The 21,596-nt window shown below is 41.3% G+C and overlaps 1 protein-coding gene across 2 annotated transcripts in view; it reads left to right on the forward strand.

The window, feature by feature from the left end:
* ENOX1 (ecto-NOX disulfide-thiol exchanger 1) overlaps nucleotides 1-21,596 on the forward strand; it is a 443,224-nt gene that overhangs the window by 414,866 nt on the left and 6,762 nt on the right. For both annotated transcript variants that reach the window (XM_070942714.1, XM_070942715.1), the window contains exons 14-15: nucleotides 8,975-9,031; nucleotides 19,616-19,718. In XM_070942714.1, coding sequence (XP_070798815.1) covers nucleotides 8,975-9,031; nucleotides 19,616-19,718 — 160 coding nt within the window. The remainder of the gene's footprint in view (nucleotides 1-8,974; nucleotides 9,032-19,615; nucleotides 19,719-21,596) is intronic.

Genomic DNA, 21,596 nt, shown 5'->3' on the forward strand with positions numbered 1-21,596 from the left:
CATCTCCTCCTCTCCCCTCCCCTCTCATCTCCTCCACTTCCCTCTCCTCCCCTCCCCTTCCCTTCCCTCCCCTCCTCTCTCATCTCCTCCCCTCCCCTCCCCTCCCTTCCCATCTCCTCCTCTCCCCTCCCCTCTCATCTCCTCCATTCCACTCCACTTATCTCCTCCCCTCCCCTCTCCTCCACTTCACTCCCCTCTCCTCTCTTCTCCTCCCCTTCCCTTTCCTCCCCTCCATTTCCCTCTCCTCTCCTCTCCTCTCCTCTCCTCTCCTCTCCTCTTCTCTTCTCTTCTCTTCTCCTCTCCTCTCCTCCCCTATCCCTCCCTTTCCCTCCCCGCCACTTCCCTCTCCCCTCCCCTCTCCTCTCCCCTCTCCTCCGTTTCCAGAACATCTATAGCCTATTTTCTATATTTTTAATATATCGCTAGGCAGTTCACAAATCAAATTGCCATCTTCCTCCAGACCAGACCTCATTATAACACTAAAATAAATACATCCACTTCAAAATAGGCCTCTGCCAATTAGAGAGGACCAAATCTCTCTAATTGAGGCTAGTCTCCCACCACCTGTCAGAAACACCATATTTTCACCGTTTGGGGTTCTATGGTTACAGTAGGGGCTAGTCAGATTCGGGATGTGGGAATAATGTCCCAGAGGCTTGAGACATAATTAGAAAGCTGTGGAATCTTATATCTAGTAAGGGCATGATGGCAGTGGAGCAGTGGCCTAGAGGTGGACCTCTCGCCTCACAGTCAGGAGGCTGTGAGTTCAACCCTAGGTAGAGATAAATATTTCTCTCTCTGGGCAGAATGAGAATATATTTGCTGAACAAATCTGCATTGGCATCCAGCCAGCAAACACTCTGTTAGCTCCATTCATTTGCTCCATTCAGTTGCTCCATTCAGTTGCTCCATTCAGTTATGAGGTCGTTAAATGAAGATGATGATGATGATGGTAGTTGCTCCTTATCTTGCTAGACTGTGAAGTAGATGGATGCCACTCTTGTGTAAGCGTTCCTTGTCTGTGGCCCTATGGTTCTGAGCCCATCTTCTCATGGTGTCCTAACGCCAGTCTTCAAGGAGGACACAAAGACCCCAAGCAAGAGTAGCTACTCATCATTCTTTTGAGGGAACTTGATTGCCTCAAGATGGTTGAGCTGTGTGGAAACTTGTCATTGGGAGTCGAGGCAGCAACTGTGTAGACAGGAGACAAGAGTTATTATTATTATTATTATTATTATTATTATTATTATTATTATTATTATTATTATTATTTTATTTCTATACCGCCCTTCTCCTGCGGGACTCAGGGCGGTGTACAGCCAAGATAAAACATTGCATATAAAAATTTAAAAACAATTTTAAAAACGATTAAATAATTTCGGCCCAAGATATTAAAAACAACCCAATTAAAACCAAATTCAATTAAAACTGAGAGGATGGGATCAAGCCAGCCCAGCTAGATGGAATAGGTGTGTTTTCAGGGCCCGACGAAAAGTCCGGAGGTCTGATATCGTGCGTATCTCAGTTAAGTCTTATATCATTGTAGCCAGAGTCGTTTCAGCTGAAGCTAATAAAGCTTGGTAATTCTGTCATCTAATTGAAGTTAATTCATTCCTGATTATCGAGAGATTAAGTAGCTGCTGAAATTAAGAAAAGGATTGGCTTTGGTAACTCGCCTTTATGAAACAGTAGAGTGCTAACAAGGGCAGCTCAGGCCAAGCTTCCTGGCTCTGTTTCCCTGATACAGACGGTTGGCTATAATTGTGGACAAAGCCTCAGGCTCAGAAATCTGTTTTTATATTTTTTTTAAAAAAAATATTTTAATAGTTGTTAATGTTTTTACAGATTCATTGTTCAATTTTGTTGTATGCTGCCCAGATTCACTTGCTTTTGAGATGGCAGCTATATAAATTGGAGAGGTGATAGTTACATAGTTAGATGGATGGATAGGATAGGGTAGGATAGGATAGGATAGGATAGGATAGGATAGGATAGGATAGGATAGGATAGGATAGGATAGGATAGGATAGGATAGGAGGATAGATAAGTGGATGGATGGATGGATGGATGGATGGATGGATGGATGGGTGGATGGATGGATAGAAGGATAGATGGAGAGATAGGTGGATGGATGGGTAGATGAATGAATGGGTGGATAGAAAGAGATAGATGATAGAGATAGATAGATAGATAGATAGATAGATAGATAGATAGATAGATAGATAGATAGATATGGATAGGTAGATAGATAATGTATAGATAATAGAGAGATAGAGAGAGAGATAGAGAGAGAGATTAGGGGTGTCAAACTGCAAATGGGAAAAACTTCGTGACAGCCATATGACAGCAAGATGACACTGCGAGTTTGACATCTGTGAGATAGATAAATGGATAGTTGGATAGATGGATAGATGATAGAGAGAGAAAGATAATAGAGAGAGAGAGACAGACACAGAGAGAGAGATGATAGAAGGATAGACAGATAGATAGAGACAACAATATCTCTTGAATTTTTAATTCAAGATTAATTACTGATGGGCAGGTAGGTTTTGTATATGGTAAGTGCAGTGAGATTATTATACCCACAAAAATGTAAGAATGCAGAAATACCCACAATGAGGCAGTGAGTGGCGAAGATGGCTGAGTTTGCAGAAATAGAATAATTGCTTTGTTTGCTTAAGGAGGGAACGACTGGACTCCCTTCAAGGACTTTTATTATTATTATTATTTTGCTGAAAATGGTCAGAGGGAATTGGTGATTTTGGGATTTACCACTTAAGGGTTGCTTATGGGAAGAAGGGAGCTGTCTTATTCCCAGAGGTGAAAATAGCAATCCTTATGTTTGTAAGTGGCTCCTGCAGTTATTTTTCGTGGTCTTTTTCCTGTCCTTCACTTTCTCTTTTATTCTTCCATATCTTTTTTTTCCCCTTGGTTTGTTCTTCTCATGTTTCTGCGGTCTTTCAATTCTGCGCCAAATAATAAATCTTGAATAAAATCACACGGTTTAAATTGAACATTTGATCTCACAATGGCGCTCTCTGCATCTATAAAATAAGCCATTCTCAAACATTAGTGCATTGTTGGAATAAGAAATTAGGAAAAAATGGAAGGAACAAAGAAGTAGCATTTGATATAATAAGGTGTGTGCTTATTAGACATAGAAGCAACGCGATGCTATTTATTTCGATGTCTCATTATCCTGTATCTTTCTCTTCTTCCTTTTTTCCTCCAAACACAAAACATCCATGACGAAGTCAATCTCTACCCCCACACCATGTACGCACACACATACACACAAAAGACACACACACACACAAAGACACAGAGAGAGAGAGAGAGATGCGGGGGGCAGAAAGAGAAATGGATGGAATTCTGATTGTTAGAAGAAACCCATTAATGAATATATGCTGTATTTTCGTAGCTGTGAGCTGCTGGAAGTCTAGCATTCTTATTTATCATTTTATACACTGAACAAATGATTTTTCTTTCTCTCTCTGCTCTACTCAAAGCGGATTCCAATTTGTGAGTGGAGAGGTAAAGCCATCAATGTGCGGATAAAATGAAAAATAAGCTTGTGACCCTTTCCTGTTTTTTTTCCCCCTCTGCTGATCAAAGTTACACACTATGGTATTACAGCCTCATTTTCTCAGTTTATCTATCTATCTATCTATCTATCTATCTATCTATCTATCTATCTATCTATCATCTATCTATCATTTATCTATCTGTCTGTCTCTATCATCTATCTACAATATCTATCAATATCATCTATCTACAATATCTATCTCTGTCTATATCTATCTCAACTATATCTATCATCTATCATCTAATTATTTCTGTCTAGCTATATCTATCTATCTATATCATCTATCTACTATCTTATTTATTTATTTATTTATTTATTTATTTATTTATTTATTTATTTATTTATTTATTTATTTAATTTCTATACTGCCCTTCTCCCGAAGGACTCAGGGCGATGTACAGCCTAATTAAAAACACAAAGACAGACAATTTTTAAAAATAATTAAAATTAAAATAATTAAATTATTAAATAATAGGCCCAATTTATAAAACCCCGAATTTAAAATCCCATTTAAAACCAATTAAAATCTTTATATTGATAGCCCAGCCTGGTGGAACAACATGGTTTTGATCTTATATCTTATATCTTATATCATCTATCATCTATCTATCTTATATCATCTAATTATCTCTATATCTATCTATCTATCTATCTATCTATCTATCTATCTATCTATCTATCTCTATCTATCTATCTATCTATCTATCTATCTATCTATCTATCTATCTATCTATCTATCCCTCATCTATCTACTATTTATCTTATATCATCTATCATCTATCATTATCTATAATCTATCTTATATCATCTAATTATCTCTATCTATCTATTTATCATCTATCATCTATCTATATCTATCTATCTATCAATCATCTATCTACTATCTATCTATCTTATATCATATATCTATCATCTATCATTAGCTATAATCTATCTATTTTATATCATCTATTTATCTCTATCTATCTATCTCTATCTATCTATCTATCATCTAACTATATCTTACCTATCTATCTATCATCTATCATTATCATCTATCTATCTGTCTGTCTGTCTGTCTGTCTGTCTGTCTGTCTGTCTGTCTATCTATCTATCTATCTATCTATCTATCTATCTATCTATCTATCTTTCTATCTACACTGTCCATCTCTCCTGTCTGACACCTACAAACCTAGAACAGCATCATTTTATACATTTGAATGCATACTTGAGGTCTGTCTGCAGTTGTTTACAGATTCAAAATAAGAAAACAGTTGCAAAGATGGCTGCATATATCCGAGTACCCTTCTTGTTCATTCAATATCACTCCTAAAAAAAAAAAAAATCCCCATAAAGTTGTTAATAAGGCCCCAAAGATGAATGACTCTGTAGGTTCCCAGGTGATGGTCCCAGAGGTAAACATTGGGAACTTCCCTTCCTCATGTCTCCGGCTGCGATAATTGTTCTGTCTCCTTTCAACAACCGCAGCCTCTTCTAAACAGCTGCCTGAGCATTTGAAGTGGAAAATAATTCACTCTTACAAAGCAGGTAAAGGCGATAAAAAAAATCTATAAATGCTTCCACCTAGCAATTTCAATTGTAAGAACTATTGTTAAGAAATGGAAGCTTAGAACTGTTGGACTCAAGTGGAGGAAAGCTAGAAGACATACATCATATATATGTCTTTGGTTATTCAGGTTTTCTCCCGCGTAAAATTGGAGGTGTCTTGGCAACGTTTCGACAAAGTCTCATTCGTCATCTTCAGGCTGGTGTCTTCGGCTTCGTGCTTCTAGGAGCAATGTGTGTGATCGCAGCTGTTTCTTCCTTTTAACTGCCAGTGGGGGTGTGAACTGATTGGGTGGGAGCTTGGCTGTGTTCTGATTGGCTGGAGGTGTGTTCTGATTGGATGGGGGTTTGGCTGTGCTCTGATTGGATGGGGGGTTGGCTGTGCTCTGATTGGATGGGTGTGTGTTCTGTTTAGGTGGGGGCTTGGTTGTGCTCGGGTTAGACTGAGTATATTGTTGTGGCCCGCTAGTGGATTGTGGTTGATCCCGACGACAAGGAGGCTGGTGTGATGTCGCACCAGCAGCCTGTGCAGCCAGCACTCGAGTCGGACAGTGAGAAGGCTGAAGAAGATGTGGTGCCAGAGGCAGAGATTCAGCCAGGACCTTCAGAACCTCCAGAGGCTCCTTCAAGTGAAGAGAGTGAAGTGGAGGAGCCTCTTCTCAATGCTCGAACACGCAGGGCTGCCAAAAGGCAGGAGTGGCTACTCAGGAGGAGTGTAAGACTTGGGGCTAATTGGCCACTCCCTTAGCCTATTTAAGTTTGCACACAGCTTGTAAAAAGCTGCAGGAAACAACGTGTGTTCATCCGTTTGTTCGCTGATCATTGGGTTTGAATTTTCTCTGCAAACCTGGCTTCTGGGCTTTCTGCCAACTCTAGTAAGACTCTATCTTATCTGTGGAATTTCTGGCAGGCTGTTAAGGATATTTTTAGTAATAGCCTGCATTTGAAAAAAGACTGTTTGTAGTAAACAGAATTATATATAAATATAAAAGCTAGAAGACATATATTAGATAGATGATAGATAGATAGATAGATAGATAGATAGATAGATAGATAGATAGATAGACAGACAGACAGACAGACAGACAGACAGACAGACAGACAGACAGATAGATAGATAGATATAGATATATAAGTAAAGGTAAAGGTTCCCCTCGCATATCTGTGCTAGTTGTTCCCGACTCTAGGGGGCGGTACTCATCTCCGTTTCAAAGCCGAAGAGCCAGTGCTGTCCGAAGACATCTCTGTTGGTCATTGGCCGGCATGACTAAACACCAAAGGCGCCCGGAACGCTGTTACCTTCCTACCAAAGGTGGTCCCTATTTTTCTACTTGCACTTTTAACTGCTTTCGAACTGCTAGGTTGGCAGAAGCTGGGACAAGTCACGGGAGCTCACCCCGTTACGCAGCACTAGGGATTCGAACCGCTGAACTGCCGACCTTTCGATCGCTCTTAGCCACTGAGCCACTGCGTCCCTTGCATATAGATGATAGATAGATAGATAGATAGATAGATAGATAGATAGATAGATAGACAGACAGACAGACCTCTCTACTAGAGCTGGCGGAAAACTGGTCCAAAGTGAAAAATGGCATTCACAGATTTATTGAAATGGCCTTCTGAAAAATTACCTGGCCTAGAGTAAGTTCTCTCCAGTTCTACAATACAGCGTAGCTTATCCAACAACGATCAGCACAGGATGCAACTCTCTTCTTTGATCTTACTACAGGAATTGTTGTCCAGGGAAGTTGTAAGAAAGCTTTGATTAAACCTGAAACTTTTTCCCAACAAAGTGATTTGGAACGATGAAAGAAACATTCTACAGTTTGGCCAAAATCACACAAGGCACATTTGGCACACGAAATATTGTGTGAATCGAAAGAATGATGGATTCAAGGATCGACATGCCCTATATTAGAAGCTGATGTTCTACATTCAGGGAAGAAAGGGCAATTGAAAAGAGGTTAAATATTTCAACAATCCAAGACATATTTTCACATGAGCTACTATGAGGTATCTTCAGGAAAGAATGATTGCAGGAATTGGATATGTCTAGTCTAATGAAAAGAAGGACTGGGGTGACATGATAGTAGTTTTCCAGTATTTGAGGGGCTACACAAAAGAAGAGGGAATCAACCTATTCTCCAAAGCACCAGAAGGCAGGAGAAGAAGCAACAGGTGGAAAATAATCTATTCTGTCCCCAACCACACGCACACACACAGGAGTTAAAGACCAAACCAGCCAGCAAAATCCTTTTCCTTAAGATAACGGAACTTGGCAACAACCTAGTGGCTGCCTGCCAAGAGTTTATTATTTACAAAGAGGAGAGATAACTTCTCCCCACCTCTGATACATCAAAAGAAACAGCTCAATAATTACGGAGTTAATCAAGTCCAGAGATACTCCAGCAAAGTCTATAGCAAAAAGTCTGGCAATGCAGAATGGCGTGGAAGCTTTCAGCTTTGTTCGTCACAAGGTTTGACTGGCCACCACACTCCCTTTTATACCCTGTGGGGTGTGGTCCAGTGACTCAGCCTAATCTCGGGCACGCCTTTTCTTCTGTTGCGCGCGCTTATCTCTGCGACACTGGCATGGATCCAGCGAAGACTCATTACCCTCATCACTGTCCATCTGTGGCTGTGTGGACATGCTTGGCCCCGGCCCTATCTCTTGCCCTTCGGCGGACACCGAAGGCATTGCCAGAGAGGAGGGTCCTGGAGAGGGAAGCCTTGCCAACTCCTCTTCTTCACTCTCGGAGTCCTCTCCTGCCGATGACACAGGCTCAGGTAACGGAGCCACAACATAATCAAGGAGAGAAGCAACGTAGAACTAAGGAGAAATTTCCTGACAGTGAGAACAATAAACCAGTGGAACAGCTTGCCACCAGAAATTATGGGTGTTCTACCATTTGTCCAGAATGGTAGATGATCTTCTTTTTGAGCAAGGGTTGGACTAGAAGACCTCTCATGTCCCTTCCAACTCTGTTATTCTGTTATTCAAACTTTCACTTAAAGTCTATAGGGAGATCTCAAACATGCAGCGATCTAAAAATATGTCTTAGCTAGACACATTCTGCAACGAAGAATGGACAATGCTTGCAAAACTAATCTCTTTCCAATAGGATGTCTCAATTTCCCCCAAAAAACAGATAGCGCTGTTCTGTTACAACACAACCACATTGCCTTTCCTCAGCTTTTCAACATGTTTATGTAATCATGTGGCATTTGATTTAATTTTTTCCCCTAAGAATATTTCTCTTTCCTTTTTTTTTTTCCGGATGGCCTGCAATCACCCTGAAGTTGGGTTTCAACGACTGAGGCCATCAAATGGGCTGCTTTATCTTCCCGATTTTAGGTTCCTGAGCAGAAAAAAAAAAAGCCCATCATGGCATTTTCAAAAATGCCCCCAAAACTCATAACTCAGAAGCAATTATTAGCTGCCTGCTATTTAGCTACCAGCAACTTTGCAAATCGCTTGCAAAAGTTCCAAATTAATAGCAGCCAAATGGGAAATGAAAGCGTTTATTACTCTTGAAAGCCAATTTTGCACCCTTCTCACGCTTCGAGACGGCTTTCCTAATCTTATTATTTTTTTAACAAAAAAATAATGAGCCTCGATTTCCTTTTATTTTATTTTTTGTAAACCAGCCTATCAGATCTTAACTAGGTTGCTTTCTAACTGGTTTCAGCAAACAGCTCATTAGAGTGGTACGCTCCGTATATTTTGTTCGTTGTGTGTCGTTATAAATCAACAATAACTGTGTGTGAAACTGGCTAATCATGATAGTTGTTTTCTCTCTCTCTCTCTCTCTCTCTCTCTCTCTCTCTCTCTCTCTTTCGCAGTTAAAAAAAAATGCCAAGGAGTTGGAGACTAATGGCCATGACGAATCTCAGGCAAACGTAGGTACAACTTTGGATTTGAGTTTTTGAAATAAAAGATGTTTTTTTTAAATGGATTAATGGTCCTAACAAAGAGTAACCTTTTGCGGAATTGGAGGCGTGCTACCTGGGGTGCTTATTTCAAGATAAATGAATTGATTTGGGTTTTTTTTTTTTTAATTTGCCTTGCAAGAATTAACAAGAAACGGCTCCCTTGCCTTGCCACATTTATCATGGCAAAGGTTGTTTTTTTTTTTTTTTAATATTTCTCATTGCTGAAACATTTATATGCCTGGGACTGAGAAATGTGCATAACCTGGTTTGTGTAGATGTTCAAATTGCCAGCCCTGAATTTTCAGAAGACAGTGGGTTTTAATTTCAAAAAAAAAAATTCAGCATTCTAGACCTCATGCGAAGAACCCAATCTTCTGGTTACATTTGGCTTATTTTTTTTTAATTTATGTTGAATAAAACATAACTGAAGCAAATTATATACAGCATTATATTGTATTGTATATATATTGTATATATTGCCAGAAGAAAAAAGTCCAGAATCAGGTGGATGTGACTCCACTGAGCTAGGGCTGTAGAAAAATCTTGGCTACGTAGGAAAAACCTGGCTAAAAGAAAAACATATATATATATATATATATATATATATATATATATATATATATATATATATATATATATATATATATATATATATATACATACATACACACATACACATGTGTGTGTGTGTGTGTGTGTGTGTTTCCTCTAGCAAGGTTTTCCCTACGTAACCAAGGTTTTTCTGCAGCCCCTGTTCAGTAGAATCACATCCACTCGATTCTGGGCTTTTTTCTTTTCTAACAGCTAGCAAGCTCTTCCTGCTAGGTGGGAGACCTATATAGATCCATTTCTAGCTCGTTTGCTTTCATCAGTAGGCCACACCCACAACTTATGTATCCTCCCTGTAAAGGTATAGTATCTATTTTCTTACTTCTTCGAGGCTGCAGAAAAACCTTGGTTACGTAGGGAAAACCTGGCTAGAGGAAAAACACACATAAACCCTACGAATAGAATAGAATAGAATAGAATAGAATAGAATAGAATAGAATAGAATAGAATAGAATAGAATGGAATGGAATGGAATGGAATGGAATGGAATGGAATGGAATGGAATGGAATGGAATAGAATAAAATAGAATAGAATAGAGAATAGAATAGAATAGAATAGAATAGAATGCAGAATGGAATGGAATGGAATGGAATGGAATGGAATGGAATGGAATGGAATGGAATAAAATAGAATAGAGAATAGAATAGAATAGAATAGAATAGAATAGAATAGAATAGAATAGAATAGAATAGAATAGAATAGAATGGAATGGAATGGAATGGAATGGAATGGAATGGAATGGAATAGAAAATGAACAGAACGGAATAGAAAATGAACAGAACAGACCAGTCTAGAACAAAACGGAACAGAACGGAAAATGAATAGAACAGAATAGAAAAACAGAATAGACCAGACCAGAACAGAACAGACCAGACCCGAACAGACCAGAACAGACCAGAACAGAACAGAACAGAACAGAACAGAACAGAACAGAACAGAACAGAACAGAACAGAATTCTTTATTGGCCAAGTTTCAATACAAGGAATTTGTCTTCAGTGCAGAAACTCTCAATGTACAGGTACATGCAAAGCAACAGAATAATAATCATAGTTTATAGTTTCAGGAAAGCCAATTTTGTGCAGGGACCCACGGAAAAGAAAGGCCCAGGGCGATAGGAACCACAATTCCACGGAAACGGAGGAATGGGTTGGAAAAGATGTTTTAAATAACCTGACAATATTTCGGTAGTTGGTCTTTGTCACACAGTTGGCCTGAAGTCTATTCATTTGAAAGTCTAATCCTCCAACGAGAATTCACTTCTTCTCAAACGCGGTGAAGCCGGGGAAAGGGCCCCGCGGAGAGGCCGTCTTTCCGTTTCAGTTGCGTCTTGTCAAACCTTGACACATCTTGTCGCGTGGCAAACAAGAAGCGATTCCATTTGCCGTAAGCTGCCCACTTCATGTTTAAGAGCCCTGAGAACAAAGGAACAGGGTGTGTCAGGCCTCCGTGGTTATAATGCTTGCTTGGTAAAAGGATTACATTTGATAGCCTCCTCCTCCTTGCCGTACCTACTCACAGGAAAGACAGAATCGGAACGCACACCCTGTCTTGTCTTCCAGGTCTTCCCATTTTGTCAGAACATGGAGGGCAAACATTTTGCACTTCAATATTTGACATCTGTAGCTACATCAGGAAAGGTCCGTCCTTCCTTCCTTCCTTCCTTCCTTCCTTCCTTCCTTCCTTCCTTCCTTCCTTCCTTCCTTCCTTCCTTCCTCCTCCTTCTCTTATTTTTTGTCCTTCTCCTTCCTTCCCTTCTCCTCTTCCTCCTTTTCCTTGTACCTCCTCCTTCTCCTTCTGCCTCCTTCTCTCCTTCTCCTTCTCCTCCTCCTCCTCCTCCTTCTCCTTCTGCCTCCTTCTCCTTCTCCTCCTCTTCCTCCTTCCTCCTCTTCTTCCTCCTCCTCCTCCTTCTCTTTGTACCTCTTCCTTCTCCTCCTCCTTCTCCTTGTACCTCCTTCTCCTCCTCCTTCTCCTTGTACCTCCTTCTCCTCCTCTTCCTCCTTCTCCTTCTGCCTCCTCCTCCTCCTTCTCTTTGTACCTCTTCCTTCTCCTCCTCATTCTCCTTGTACCTCCTTCTCCTCCTCCTTCTCCTTGTACCTCCTTCTCCTCCTCCTTCTCCTTGTACCTCCTTCTCCTCCTCCTCCACCTTCTCTTTGTACTTCTTCCTTCTCCTCCTCCTTCTCCTTGTATCTCTTTCTCCTCCTCTTCCTCCTTCCCCTTCTGCCTCCTCCTCTTCCTTCTCTTTGTACCTCTTCCTTCTCCTCCTCATTCTCCTTGTAACTCCTTCTCCTCCTCCTTCTCCTTATACCTCCTTCTCCTCCTCTTCCTCCTCCTCCTCCTTCTCCTCCACCTCCTTCTCCTTGTACCTCCTCCTTCTCTTCCTCCTTCTCCTTCTGCTCCTCCTCCTCCTCCTTCTCCTTCTCCTCCTTCTCTTTGTATCTCTTCCTTCTCAATTCAGAATTCAATTCAATTCAGTTCAAATCTTTATTGTCAGTGCACAACATATGTACAATGAGATTGGTTGAGCTCCTTCGGTGTAGCCCACCCCCACCCCCGACACAAAGTGAAGACAGAAAATCCCTAACTCAATAAATCATATTAATCTCCTTCTTGGTGGTAGAAGGATGAAGAAGTGGTGACCAGGGTGTGAGTCATCCCTGATACAGGTAGTCCTTGACTTATAAGCGTCTACTTAGTGACCGTTTGAACTTACAACGGCACTGAAAGAAGTGAGTTATGATCATTTTCCCACACATGACTTTTGCATCCCCCACAGTTAGTTGAATAAAATTCAGCCACTTGACCACTGACTCATATTTGTGACGGTTGCAGTGTCTCTGGGTCATGGGATCCCCTTTTGACGAGCAGGCGTCAAGATTCGCTTAACAACCGTGTCCCTAATTTAAGAACTGCAATGATTCACTTGAACAGCTGCGGCGAGAGAAAAGTCGTAAAACGGAGCGAACCCCGCTCAACAAATGTCTCGCTTAACCGACAGGAAATTTGGGGCTGAATTGTGGCCGTAAATCGAGGACCACCTGTAATGGGGAAGGGGTTTTCTTCCCATGAAGAGGAGGCACAGAGGTCGAGGGCCCAACACGGCAAATACTTCTTCAAAACACCGGATAGTTTAGATGTCCCGGCGACACGTTGGAGAAATGTGAATTACGGAATTACATCCGTTAATAAAGGGAAGTTGACAATCCTTCCTCCCCGGAGGCGCGTCTGTCGCTGAGTGTTTTGCAGATCAAAATGTCTGCCGAGGGAAGGACGGCTTAGTTTTCCGCATGGTTATTAGTGGCCTGTAATGCGTTTAATGGGATTAGTACCTATTTGATACAGCTGACAAGCTGGATTTAGCACAAATACCTACCTAGGAGTCAGCGCGAGATCCGGTAACGCCAGGAAGGGCAGGGAGGGTCTTTCCATAACTGAGACAATCTCTTGAGAGGATGCTTTAAATTGGAATAAGAAAGCAGATTGTGACAACTTCCCTCTCTTTCTCTTTCTCTTCTCTCTCTCTTCTCTCTCTTTCTTTCTCTCCCTCTCCCTCTCCCTCTCTTTCTTTTTCTTTCTCTCTCTTTCACTTTTTCTCTCTCCCTTGCCTCCTCTTCTGTTTCTCTCTTTGTTTCTCTCTCTCCTCTCTTTTTCTCTGTTTCTTTTTTTTCCTTTCTCTCTCTCTGTTTCCCTCCTTCTCTCCCTTCTGTCTTTTTCTCTCTTTGTTTCTCTTTCTTTTTCTCTCTCTCCTTCTCTCTCTCTCTTCTCTCTTTCGCTCTCCTCCCTCTATCTCTTCTCTCTTTTTTCTCTCTTTTCTCTCTTTCTCTGTTTCCCTTTCTCTCTCTTCTCTCTCTTCTCTCTTTGTTTCTCTTTCTTTTTCTCTCTCTCCCTCTCTCTATTTCTCTCTCTCTTTTCTCTTTCTCTCTCTTTTTCACTTTTTCTTTCTTTCTCTCTCTCCCCCCTCTTTCTGTCTTTCTGTTTCTCTTTCTCTCTGTTTCTCTTCCCCTCTCGCTGTTCTCTCTTTCTCTCTCTGTTTCTTTTTCTTTCTCTCCCTCTCTCTCTCCCCCCTCTCTTTCTCCTTTTCACTTTTTCTTTCTTTCTCTCTCTCCCCCCTCTTTCTGTCTTTCTGTTTCTCTTTCTCTCTGTTTCTCTTCCCCTCTCGCTGTTCTCTCTTTCTCTCTCTTTGTTTCTTTTTCTTTCTCTCCCTCTCTCTCTCCCCCCTCTCTTTCTCTTTTTCACTTTTTCTTTCTTTCTCTCTCTCCCCCCTTTCTCTCTCTCTCTGTGTTTCTCTGCCCCTCTCTTTCTCTCTCTTCTCTCTTTGTTTCTCTCTTTCTCTTTGTTTCTTTGTTTCTTTCTTTCTTTCTCTTTCTTTCTTTCTTTCTTTCTTTCTTTCTTTCTTTCTTTCTTTCTTTCTTTCTTTCTTTCTTTCTTTCTCTTTTTCTCTCTTCCCCTCTCTCTCTCTACTATGAAGAGTCTAGATAAGTAACCACCAACTGATCCTAGGAGTAATATATAGATAGAACTTCCACAAAAGAAATAGCAATTCTTCTACAGGCCGTCCTCGAGTTACAACAGTTCATTTAATGTCCATTCGAAGTTACAACGACATTGAAAAAAGTGACCTACCTACAACCATTTTTCACCCTTACGACCGTTGCCGCATCCCCGTGGTCATGTGAACAAAATTCAGACGCTTGGCAACTGACTCGTACTTATGACCGTTGCAGTGTCACGTGATTTCCTTTTGCGACCTTCCAATGAGCGAAGTCCACGGGGAAAGCCAGTGTTTCTAATTTAACAACCACAGTAATTCACTTCACGACTGTGGCAAGAGAGGTTGTAAAATGGGGCAACATTGGCTCATGAAATGTCTCGCTTCGCAACAGAAGGTTTAGGCTCAATTGCGGTCGAAGACTACCCATATTTGATTTTTTTTTCCCCGGAAATTGGGGCATCCTATGGAACCCCAAATTCACTTCTGGGAATGGCCCACCCACTCAAATAAATATGTCACCCCCTTGTCTGAGATCTCCCTTTTTCTGTTGTTTTGAGTTTGGTGTTCTTTGATGGACTTCTCAGTCTCTTCTCTATCTTTAATCATCATTCTTAATTGCTCTGGGAAGCTCCAATAAGTTTTTCTCCTATTTCCTTCGGAGAACATTTCGTTGAGAATAAATATTTCATCCTCCAGTTGTTTTGTTTTTCTGATGACTTTGACATCTGTAGTCGTTTATTAACGGGTTTCCATGGTGCTGGCTTGGAAAATGAGATACAAGGACGAAACTCCGAAAGGAAAAACAATCTTATAATAATAATAATAATGATAATAATACGGGGAAGGAAATTGAAAAAAATATTTTAATCTGTCTCCAGCAGCGTTCAGCTAGGCTGGGATGGAGATAAGCCGTAATGAAAAGGTACCGTGATATTAAATAGTCTAGAAAGTACATTATGGAAGTGAGTCTGAGCAAAAATCTAGATAGTAAGCTGCTAGACCATCTTACTACAGGTAGTCCTCGAGTTACAACAGTTTGTTTAGTGACCGTTCGACGTTACAGCAGCACTGAAAAAAGTGACTCATTTTCACACTTACGACCATTGCAGCATCCCCAGAGTCATGTGATAAAAATTTGGAAGCTTGGCAACTGGCATGTACTTATGACGGTTTCAGTGTCCTGAGGTCATGTGATCCCCCTTTTGTGACCTTCTGACGAGCAAAGTCCATGAAGATTCACTTCACAACCGTGTTGCTAACTTAACAAGTCTGGCAAGAAAGGTGATAAACTGAGGCGAAACTCACTTAACATAGAATAGAATAGAATAGAATAGAATAGAATAGAGTAGAGTAGAGTAGAGTAGAGTAGAGTAGAGTAGAGTAGAGTAGAGTAGAATAGAATAGAATAGAATAGAATAGAATAGAATAGAATAGAATAGAATAGAATAGAATAGAATAGAATAGAATTATTTATTGGCCAAGTGGACACACAAGGAATTATGTTCTTGACAGGAGAGCATTGGCTTTAGCCAAGGTTAATGGTTGACCAGCAAGAAATCTGAACTGAATTAATCCCTTAACTGAGAGTGTTTTGCTGACCAATCCATTCATGGTGCCCTTGGAGTAATATTACTCCTCTTTGTAAACCAATCTATCTTTTTTTATATAAATAGAAAACTACTTTTTTTTCTATAGGGAACCTCAGAAAACAGCAAAAATACTGTTCCGTCATGATTGCTGTATGGAAATTTTAGGTATAATTAAAATCTAATGGGGGCTTTCATGTTAGAAGCCAATTAGCGACACCGTTTCCCCATTTAATATCTGAATTGTAACACATGTTTTGTTGTTTGATGTTTCGTACAGAATTTTGACCTGTGACCCTGTGAGCGAAATTTGAATTAAATACAAGCTGCCCAGATTGGCTTTTTTCAGGCAGTGCATTAAATCACAAAAGGCTAGCCGAGTTGAATATTTACCAGTCATAACATTTGCAAATGTATTTGCTAGGGTTTGTTTGTTTTTTTTACCTCGCCTGGTCCAACATATTATATTTGAGATTCCAGATGCAAATCTCTCTCCCTCCCTCTCCCCCTCCCTCTCCCTCTCTCTCCCTCTCTTTCTCTTTCTCTCGCTCTCTCCCTCCCTTCCTCTCCCTCTCTTTCTTTCTTTCTCTCTCTTTCTCTCTCTCATTCAGCAACCCCAGGAGTAAATATTTACCCCAGTGTCAGATTGTTATAGCTCATAATAATTAGAGAATTATTGATTCAAGGCTAGGTAAGATAAAGTCCTGTTTTACATCCAGCAGAACAAAAATGCAATTGTGAGAGGCGAGTTGTAAGGTTGCACATGGAGAATTACCGTATTTTTCAGAGTATAAGACTCACCTTTTCCCCCCACTAAAAGGGGGTGAAAATTTAGGTGCGTCTTATACACCGAATGTAGCCCCGCCCACCCATTGGCCCCCACCCTTTGGCCTCTGCTTCCCAGCAGTTACCTCCTTGCAAGCAAACAGCAAGAAAAAACAGCTCTTTTCAGCTTCAGCACGGCCTAATTAGCACAAGTTGATTGGATCGGCCTCCCGACTCTCAGCTGATTTGCTCTCAGCTGTTTTGCTAGCAGGGCTCTGCTGCTTGCTGCAAGGAGGTAAATTGCTGGAGCAGATTTTTTTTTTCCTTGTGCTAATCAAGCTATGCTGAAAACGAAACTGAAAGTAAAGCAGGCTGTTTGCTGTTTGTTGCAATGAGGCAAAATTGCTCAGAGGCAGAGAGAGATTTCTTTTTCTTCTTTTCCTCACCAAAAGGTAAGTGCGTCTTATATTCCGGTGCGTCTTATACTCCGAAAAATACGGTAGTATCATTCAAAGTTACAAGGCACTGAAAAAAGTGACTTATGACAGTTTTTCACTCTTAGGATCATTGCAGCATCCCCACGGTCATAGGATTTACATTCGGATGCTTGACAACTGGTTCCTATTTAATGATGGTTGCAGTGTCCGGGGGTCACACGACCCCCTTTTGTGACTTTCTGAGGTCTTCAAAGAAAAAGAGGAAAGTCCAGTTGCCCCTTGAAAAAGCACCTTTGGGACAACCATAGATGACCTCCAGAGATGGCCAACTTTATTATCTGGATAATGAATTATCCAGTGGTGAAATCCAATTTTTTTTACCACCGGTTCTGTGGGCGTGGCTTGGTGGGCGTGGCAGGGGAAGGATACTGCAAAATGCCCGTTCCCTTCCCATTCCTGGGGGGAGGATATTGCAAAATCTCCATTCCCACCCTCCTCCTGGGGCCAGCCAAAGGTGGTATTTGCCGTTTTTTCAAACTGCTCAAAATTTCCTCTACCGGTTCTCCGAAATGCTCAAAATTTCCGCTACCGGTTCTCTAGAACCTGTCAGAACCTGCTGGATTTCACCCTTGGAATTATCCAATATGAATTAAATTTGCTGCTTGGGGATGTCCGTGTAAACCTTTTTAGGAGCCCTTCAGATGAACCAGCAATTATGGAGGAGTCTCGTGTCCATCCAATTTCAAATCCTCCTCCTCTGTCTTTTCTTGACATTTATAAGTTTCTAGTCCTCAGTATCTATTATTTTTCATTTCCGAAACAATGATGTGGCTTGACCTTATGTTCTTTCAGAATGCCAGAGGCGTTGTGATCGTCTCCATGAAATCTAAATCCACAACAGACACTTAATATTTTCTATACTTGCTCGATAAACTTTAAGGTGCTTCTCCCAGGAAAGCTGGTTTCTCAGCGCAGCTTAAGAGAACCACAATATCATACCCCATTGAGTTCATTGGCACTGATCAGCGACGCCCCCACAACACAGCTTAAATTGAGTACCGGGTTTTACGAGTTCAGGTGGAAATTGAGTTTTATTCTAGATAGCTTATATTGAACCATAAATTAACCGAACGTGCTGCGTTCCTTCAACAAACGCAAACGCGAAGAAACAAACAAGCCAAGGTTAAATTTGAGCAAGTTTTACTAAGAAGAAATCCCCGACAGTGAGAACAATGTGAGAACAATTCTCTGTGGGGGCACCCACTATCTGGAACGAGCTCCCCCCGGAGATACGGAGGATCCCGGATCTGCACACTTTCCGCCGTGCTCTTAAGACCCTTTTATTTCAGCAAGCCAGCCTGGCCTAATTTTTCTCCCCTTTCTTTTAAATTTTTAAACTGAAATTTTAATTTGTTTTTAAATTATTGGGATTTTAAATTGTCGTGGGCTAAATTATTTAATTTGGTTTTAAATTGTTTCTATCTTTTGTATTTCTGTATTTTATCCTGTGCCTGTTCACCGCCCTGAGTCCTTCGGGAGTAGGGCGGTATACAAATTTAATAAAACAAACAAACAAACAAACAAACAAACAAACAAACAAACAAACAATGAAACAGTGGAGCAGCTTGCCACCCGGAGTAGTGGGTGTGAGAAAAGAGTGGACAGCCATTTATTCAGGATTTCCCAAAGGTGTTTTTTTAAAAAAGGCAACTGGATTTTCTTGGTTCCTCCTTGAAGAGCTTTCACTTGTCATCCAAGAAGCTTCTTCGGTTCTAGAGAACAGTTCGGAAGCTTCCTCCTTGGAAGAGGAGCAAAATGTCTTCAAGGAAAAACAATCTACGCCTTCCCCATAGATTTTGTTGGTCAGAAGCTCACAAAAGGGGATCACGTGACTTTGGGACAGAGCAACAGTCATAAGTATGAGTCCGTTGCCAACCATCCGATCACATGACCGTAGGGAAACTATAACAGTCGTAAGTGTGGAAAACGGTCATAAGTCGCTTTCTTCAGTGCCCTGTAACTTCAAACAGTCACTAAATGAACTGTTGTAAGTCTGAGGACTACCTGTAAGCGCAGGGGAAGTTGTTATTGTGCTGTTTTTGGAAAGGAGTCATTTCTTCTTACCAAAGTTGTGTCATTCCGTGGAAAATAGGTTATTTTCACCCCGAGATTGTAAAATCGTCACAGCTTTCTGTATTTTTTTTCCGCCTCCTACTGCAAGAACTGTGAATAAGAAAAAAAAAAATTGGACATGCTGTTATCCATTAGTTTATCCTAATACTTATCTCGAGATTGGAATAATCCAGAGGGGAAGTCAATTTTATTCGACAAAGGGCAGATGATTTTTTTTTAAAAAATATTCTTCTTTATTGCTCAATCTGGACCTTTTTTCGGCTATAGGCAATTAAGAGATGGAGAGAGAGAGAGAAATGAAAAACTTGTTTATTTTTTTCTTCCTTAGATCCCGTCGGGAATTACCGAGCTTTCGAAAACAGATCAATAATTTATAATTGTCTTGCCTGTAGCTGGAAATTAAAGTAATGTCCTTTTTTATATATATATCGAGAGAGAGAGAGAGGGGAAGAATGCCAGCAGTGCCTATTGACATGGATGTATTCCACAGAAGGAATGTTTTATTTAATTTTGTTTTTTCAACCTTATAGGAAATCAATGGGTTGACAGCACCGTTGGTCAACCAAGACAGAGAAAAGAATGCAGAGAAGCGAAGCCAGCCACTAAAATCAGAGAAAGAGGCTTTGTTGATAGGTAAGATAACTCCCCATGCTCCTTTTTCCAAGCATAACCTTGCTCGTGCCTTCGAGGAGAAGAATCAGCCCTTCTATGTTTCAGTGGGTGAGAGACCCCAGGAAAGAGGTGGAAACTCCCCCCCCCATATTTGGATAAGTTGGCTACATTAAGAAATAAAAACTTTTCTTTGAAACTAAACATTTTTCATGAATCCATGAAATGTAGCCCTATATGGCAAGAACTCTAATTGGGTCTTAATGATTTGGTGGAAACATCTCATGAACTTCGTGGAGTGGGTGCGGTGGCCTAGAGTTGGGGCTCTCGCCTCACAATTAGGAGGCTGTGAGTTCGATCCTAGGTTAGAGGCAGATGTTTCTCTCTCTGAGCACAATGAGAAGGTATCTGCTGAATAAAACTCCGCATTGGCGACAAGAAGGGCATCCGGCCAGTAATCGCTCAGCTCCATTCAGTTGCCCAGACTCCACCCCGCAAGGGATTATGGGGTTGTTAAAAGAACATGATGATCTCACAAACTTTGGGTTTCATTCAGGATTTTCAGATCCACCTACCAAAGCATTCTTTTGGGGTTTGTTTGTTGTTTTTTTTTGCAAGGATTCATTAATCCATAGTCTCTAGGGCTGTGATGGCAAACGTATGGCACGCGTGCCATAGGTGGCACATGGAGCCATATTGGTGGGCACGCAAGCTCAGCTCCCTGGGCACACCGGAAGTAGGGAAACAGACTGTTTCTGGCCTCCGGAGGGCCTGGGGTGGGGGGGAAGGCCCGTTTTTTCGCTCTCCGTAGGCTCCTAGAAAGGCTCTGGAGCCTGAGGAGAGCAAAAAACGGGCCTTCCGGTCCTACCGGAAGTCTGCAAACAGGCCGTTTCTGGCCTACGGAGGGTCACCAGGGGGTGGGGGAAGGCCGTTTTCACCCTCCCCAGGCTCCTAGAAAGCCTCTGGAGCAGGGGTGAAATATAATTTTTTTTTGCTAGCGGTTCTGTGGGCGTGGCTTAATTAGTGGGCGGGACTTGGTGGTAAGGTGACTGGGTGGGCGTGGCCAAGTCAATGTCATTTCTTTGCCCTTTTTTAATCTACAAAACACAACACAACACAACTGGCTCACCCACAAGGTAAAAGCAGCTGTGCTAGACCCAAAATGGCCCCTGCAACAAGCAGGAACCTCACACAGCCACAAAAAGCCCAAAAAACCAACTTTCACACTTTACACACACAAAATTCCACATACAGCTTTGTGAGATTTTGTGTGTTTGTGTAGTTAGAGTGAAACACTACAGAAACACACTAAATCTCAGAAAATATTATTTTAATTTATTTTTATTTTTATCTAAAAGCAGCTAAATTTAAAACTTCCTAAACTTTAAATGGCTAGGTCTAAAAAAAGAACAACTAAAAAAAAACCAATTAACTATTTTTTTTAAAGCTCCCAAAGGGGAAAAAAAACTTACCCAATAGAACAGGGGTCTCCAACCTTGGCAACTTTAAAACTTGTGGACTTCAATTCCCAGAATTCCTCAGCCAGCTTTGCTGGGAGTTGAAGTCCACAAGTCTTAAAGTTGCCAAGGTTGGAGACCCCTGCAATAGAAGGTACAAGGCAGGCAGGAAGGCAGGCAGGCAGGCAGATAGAGCTGCTCACTGATGAGCTTGATTGCAGGCAGGGAGATTCAGTTGCTTGCTGATGCAATGGATTGCAGGTATTACAGCAAACGGTGTGCATGTATGGAGGAGCCGGGGCGCATAAAATTATGGGTGTGGGCACGTGGGCGCACGACCCCTCCCCCGCACTCACCCCGCTTTTGGCACACGATGGCAAAAAGGTTAGCCATCACTGCTCTAGGGCTTCAGGTGGCAGCTACGATGGATTCAAAGGAGTCAAAA

Source organism: Pituophis catenifer, unplaced genomic scaffold, assembly GCF_029215685.1.
Source record: "Pituophis catenifer annectens isolate HBS135680 unplaced genomic scaffold, rPitCat1.0.hap2 SCAF_4, whole genome shotgun sequence".
Classification (NCBI taxonomy): domain Eukaryota; kingdom Metazoa; phylum Chordata; class Lepidosauria; order Squamata; family Colubridae; genus Pituophis; species Pituophis catenifer.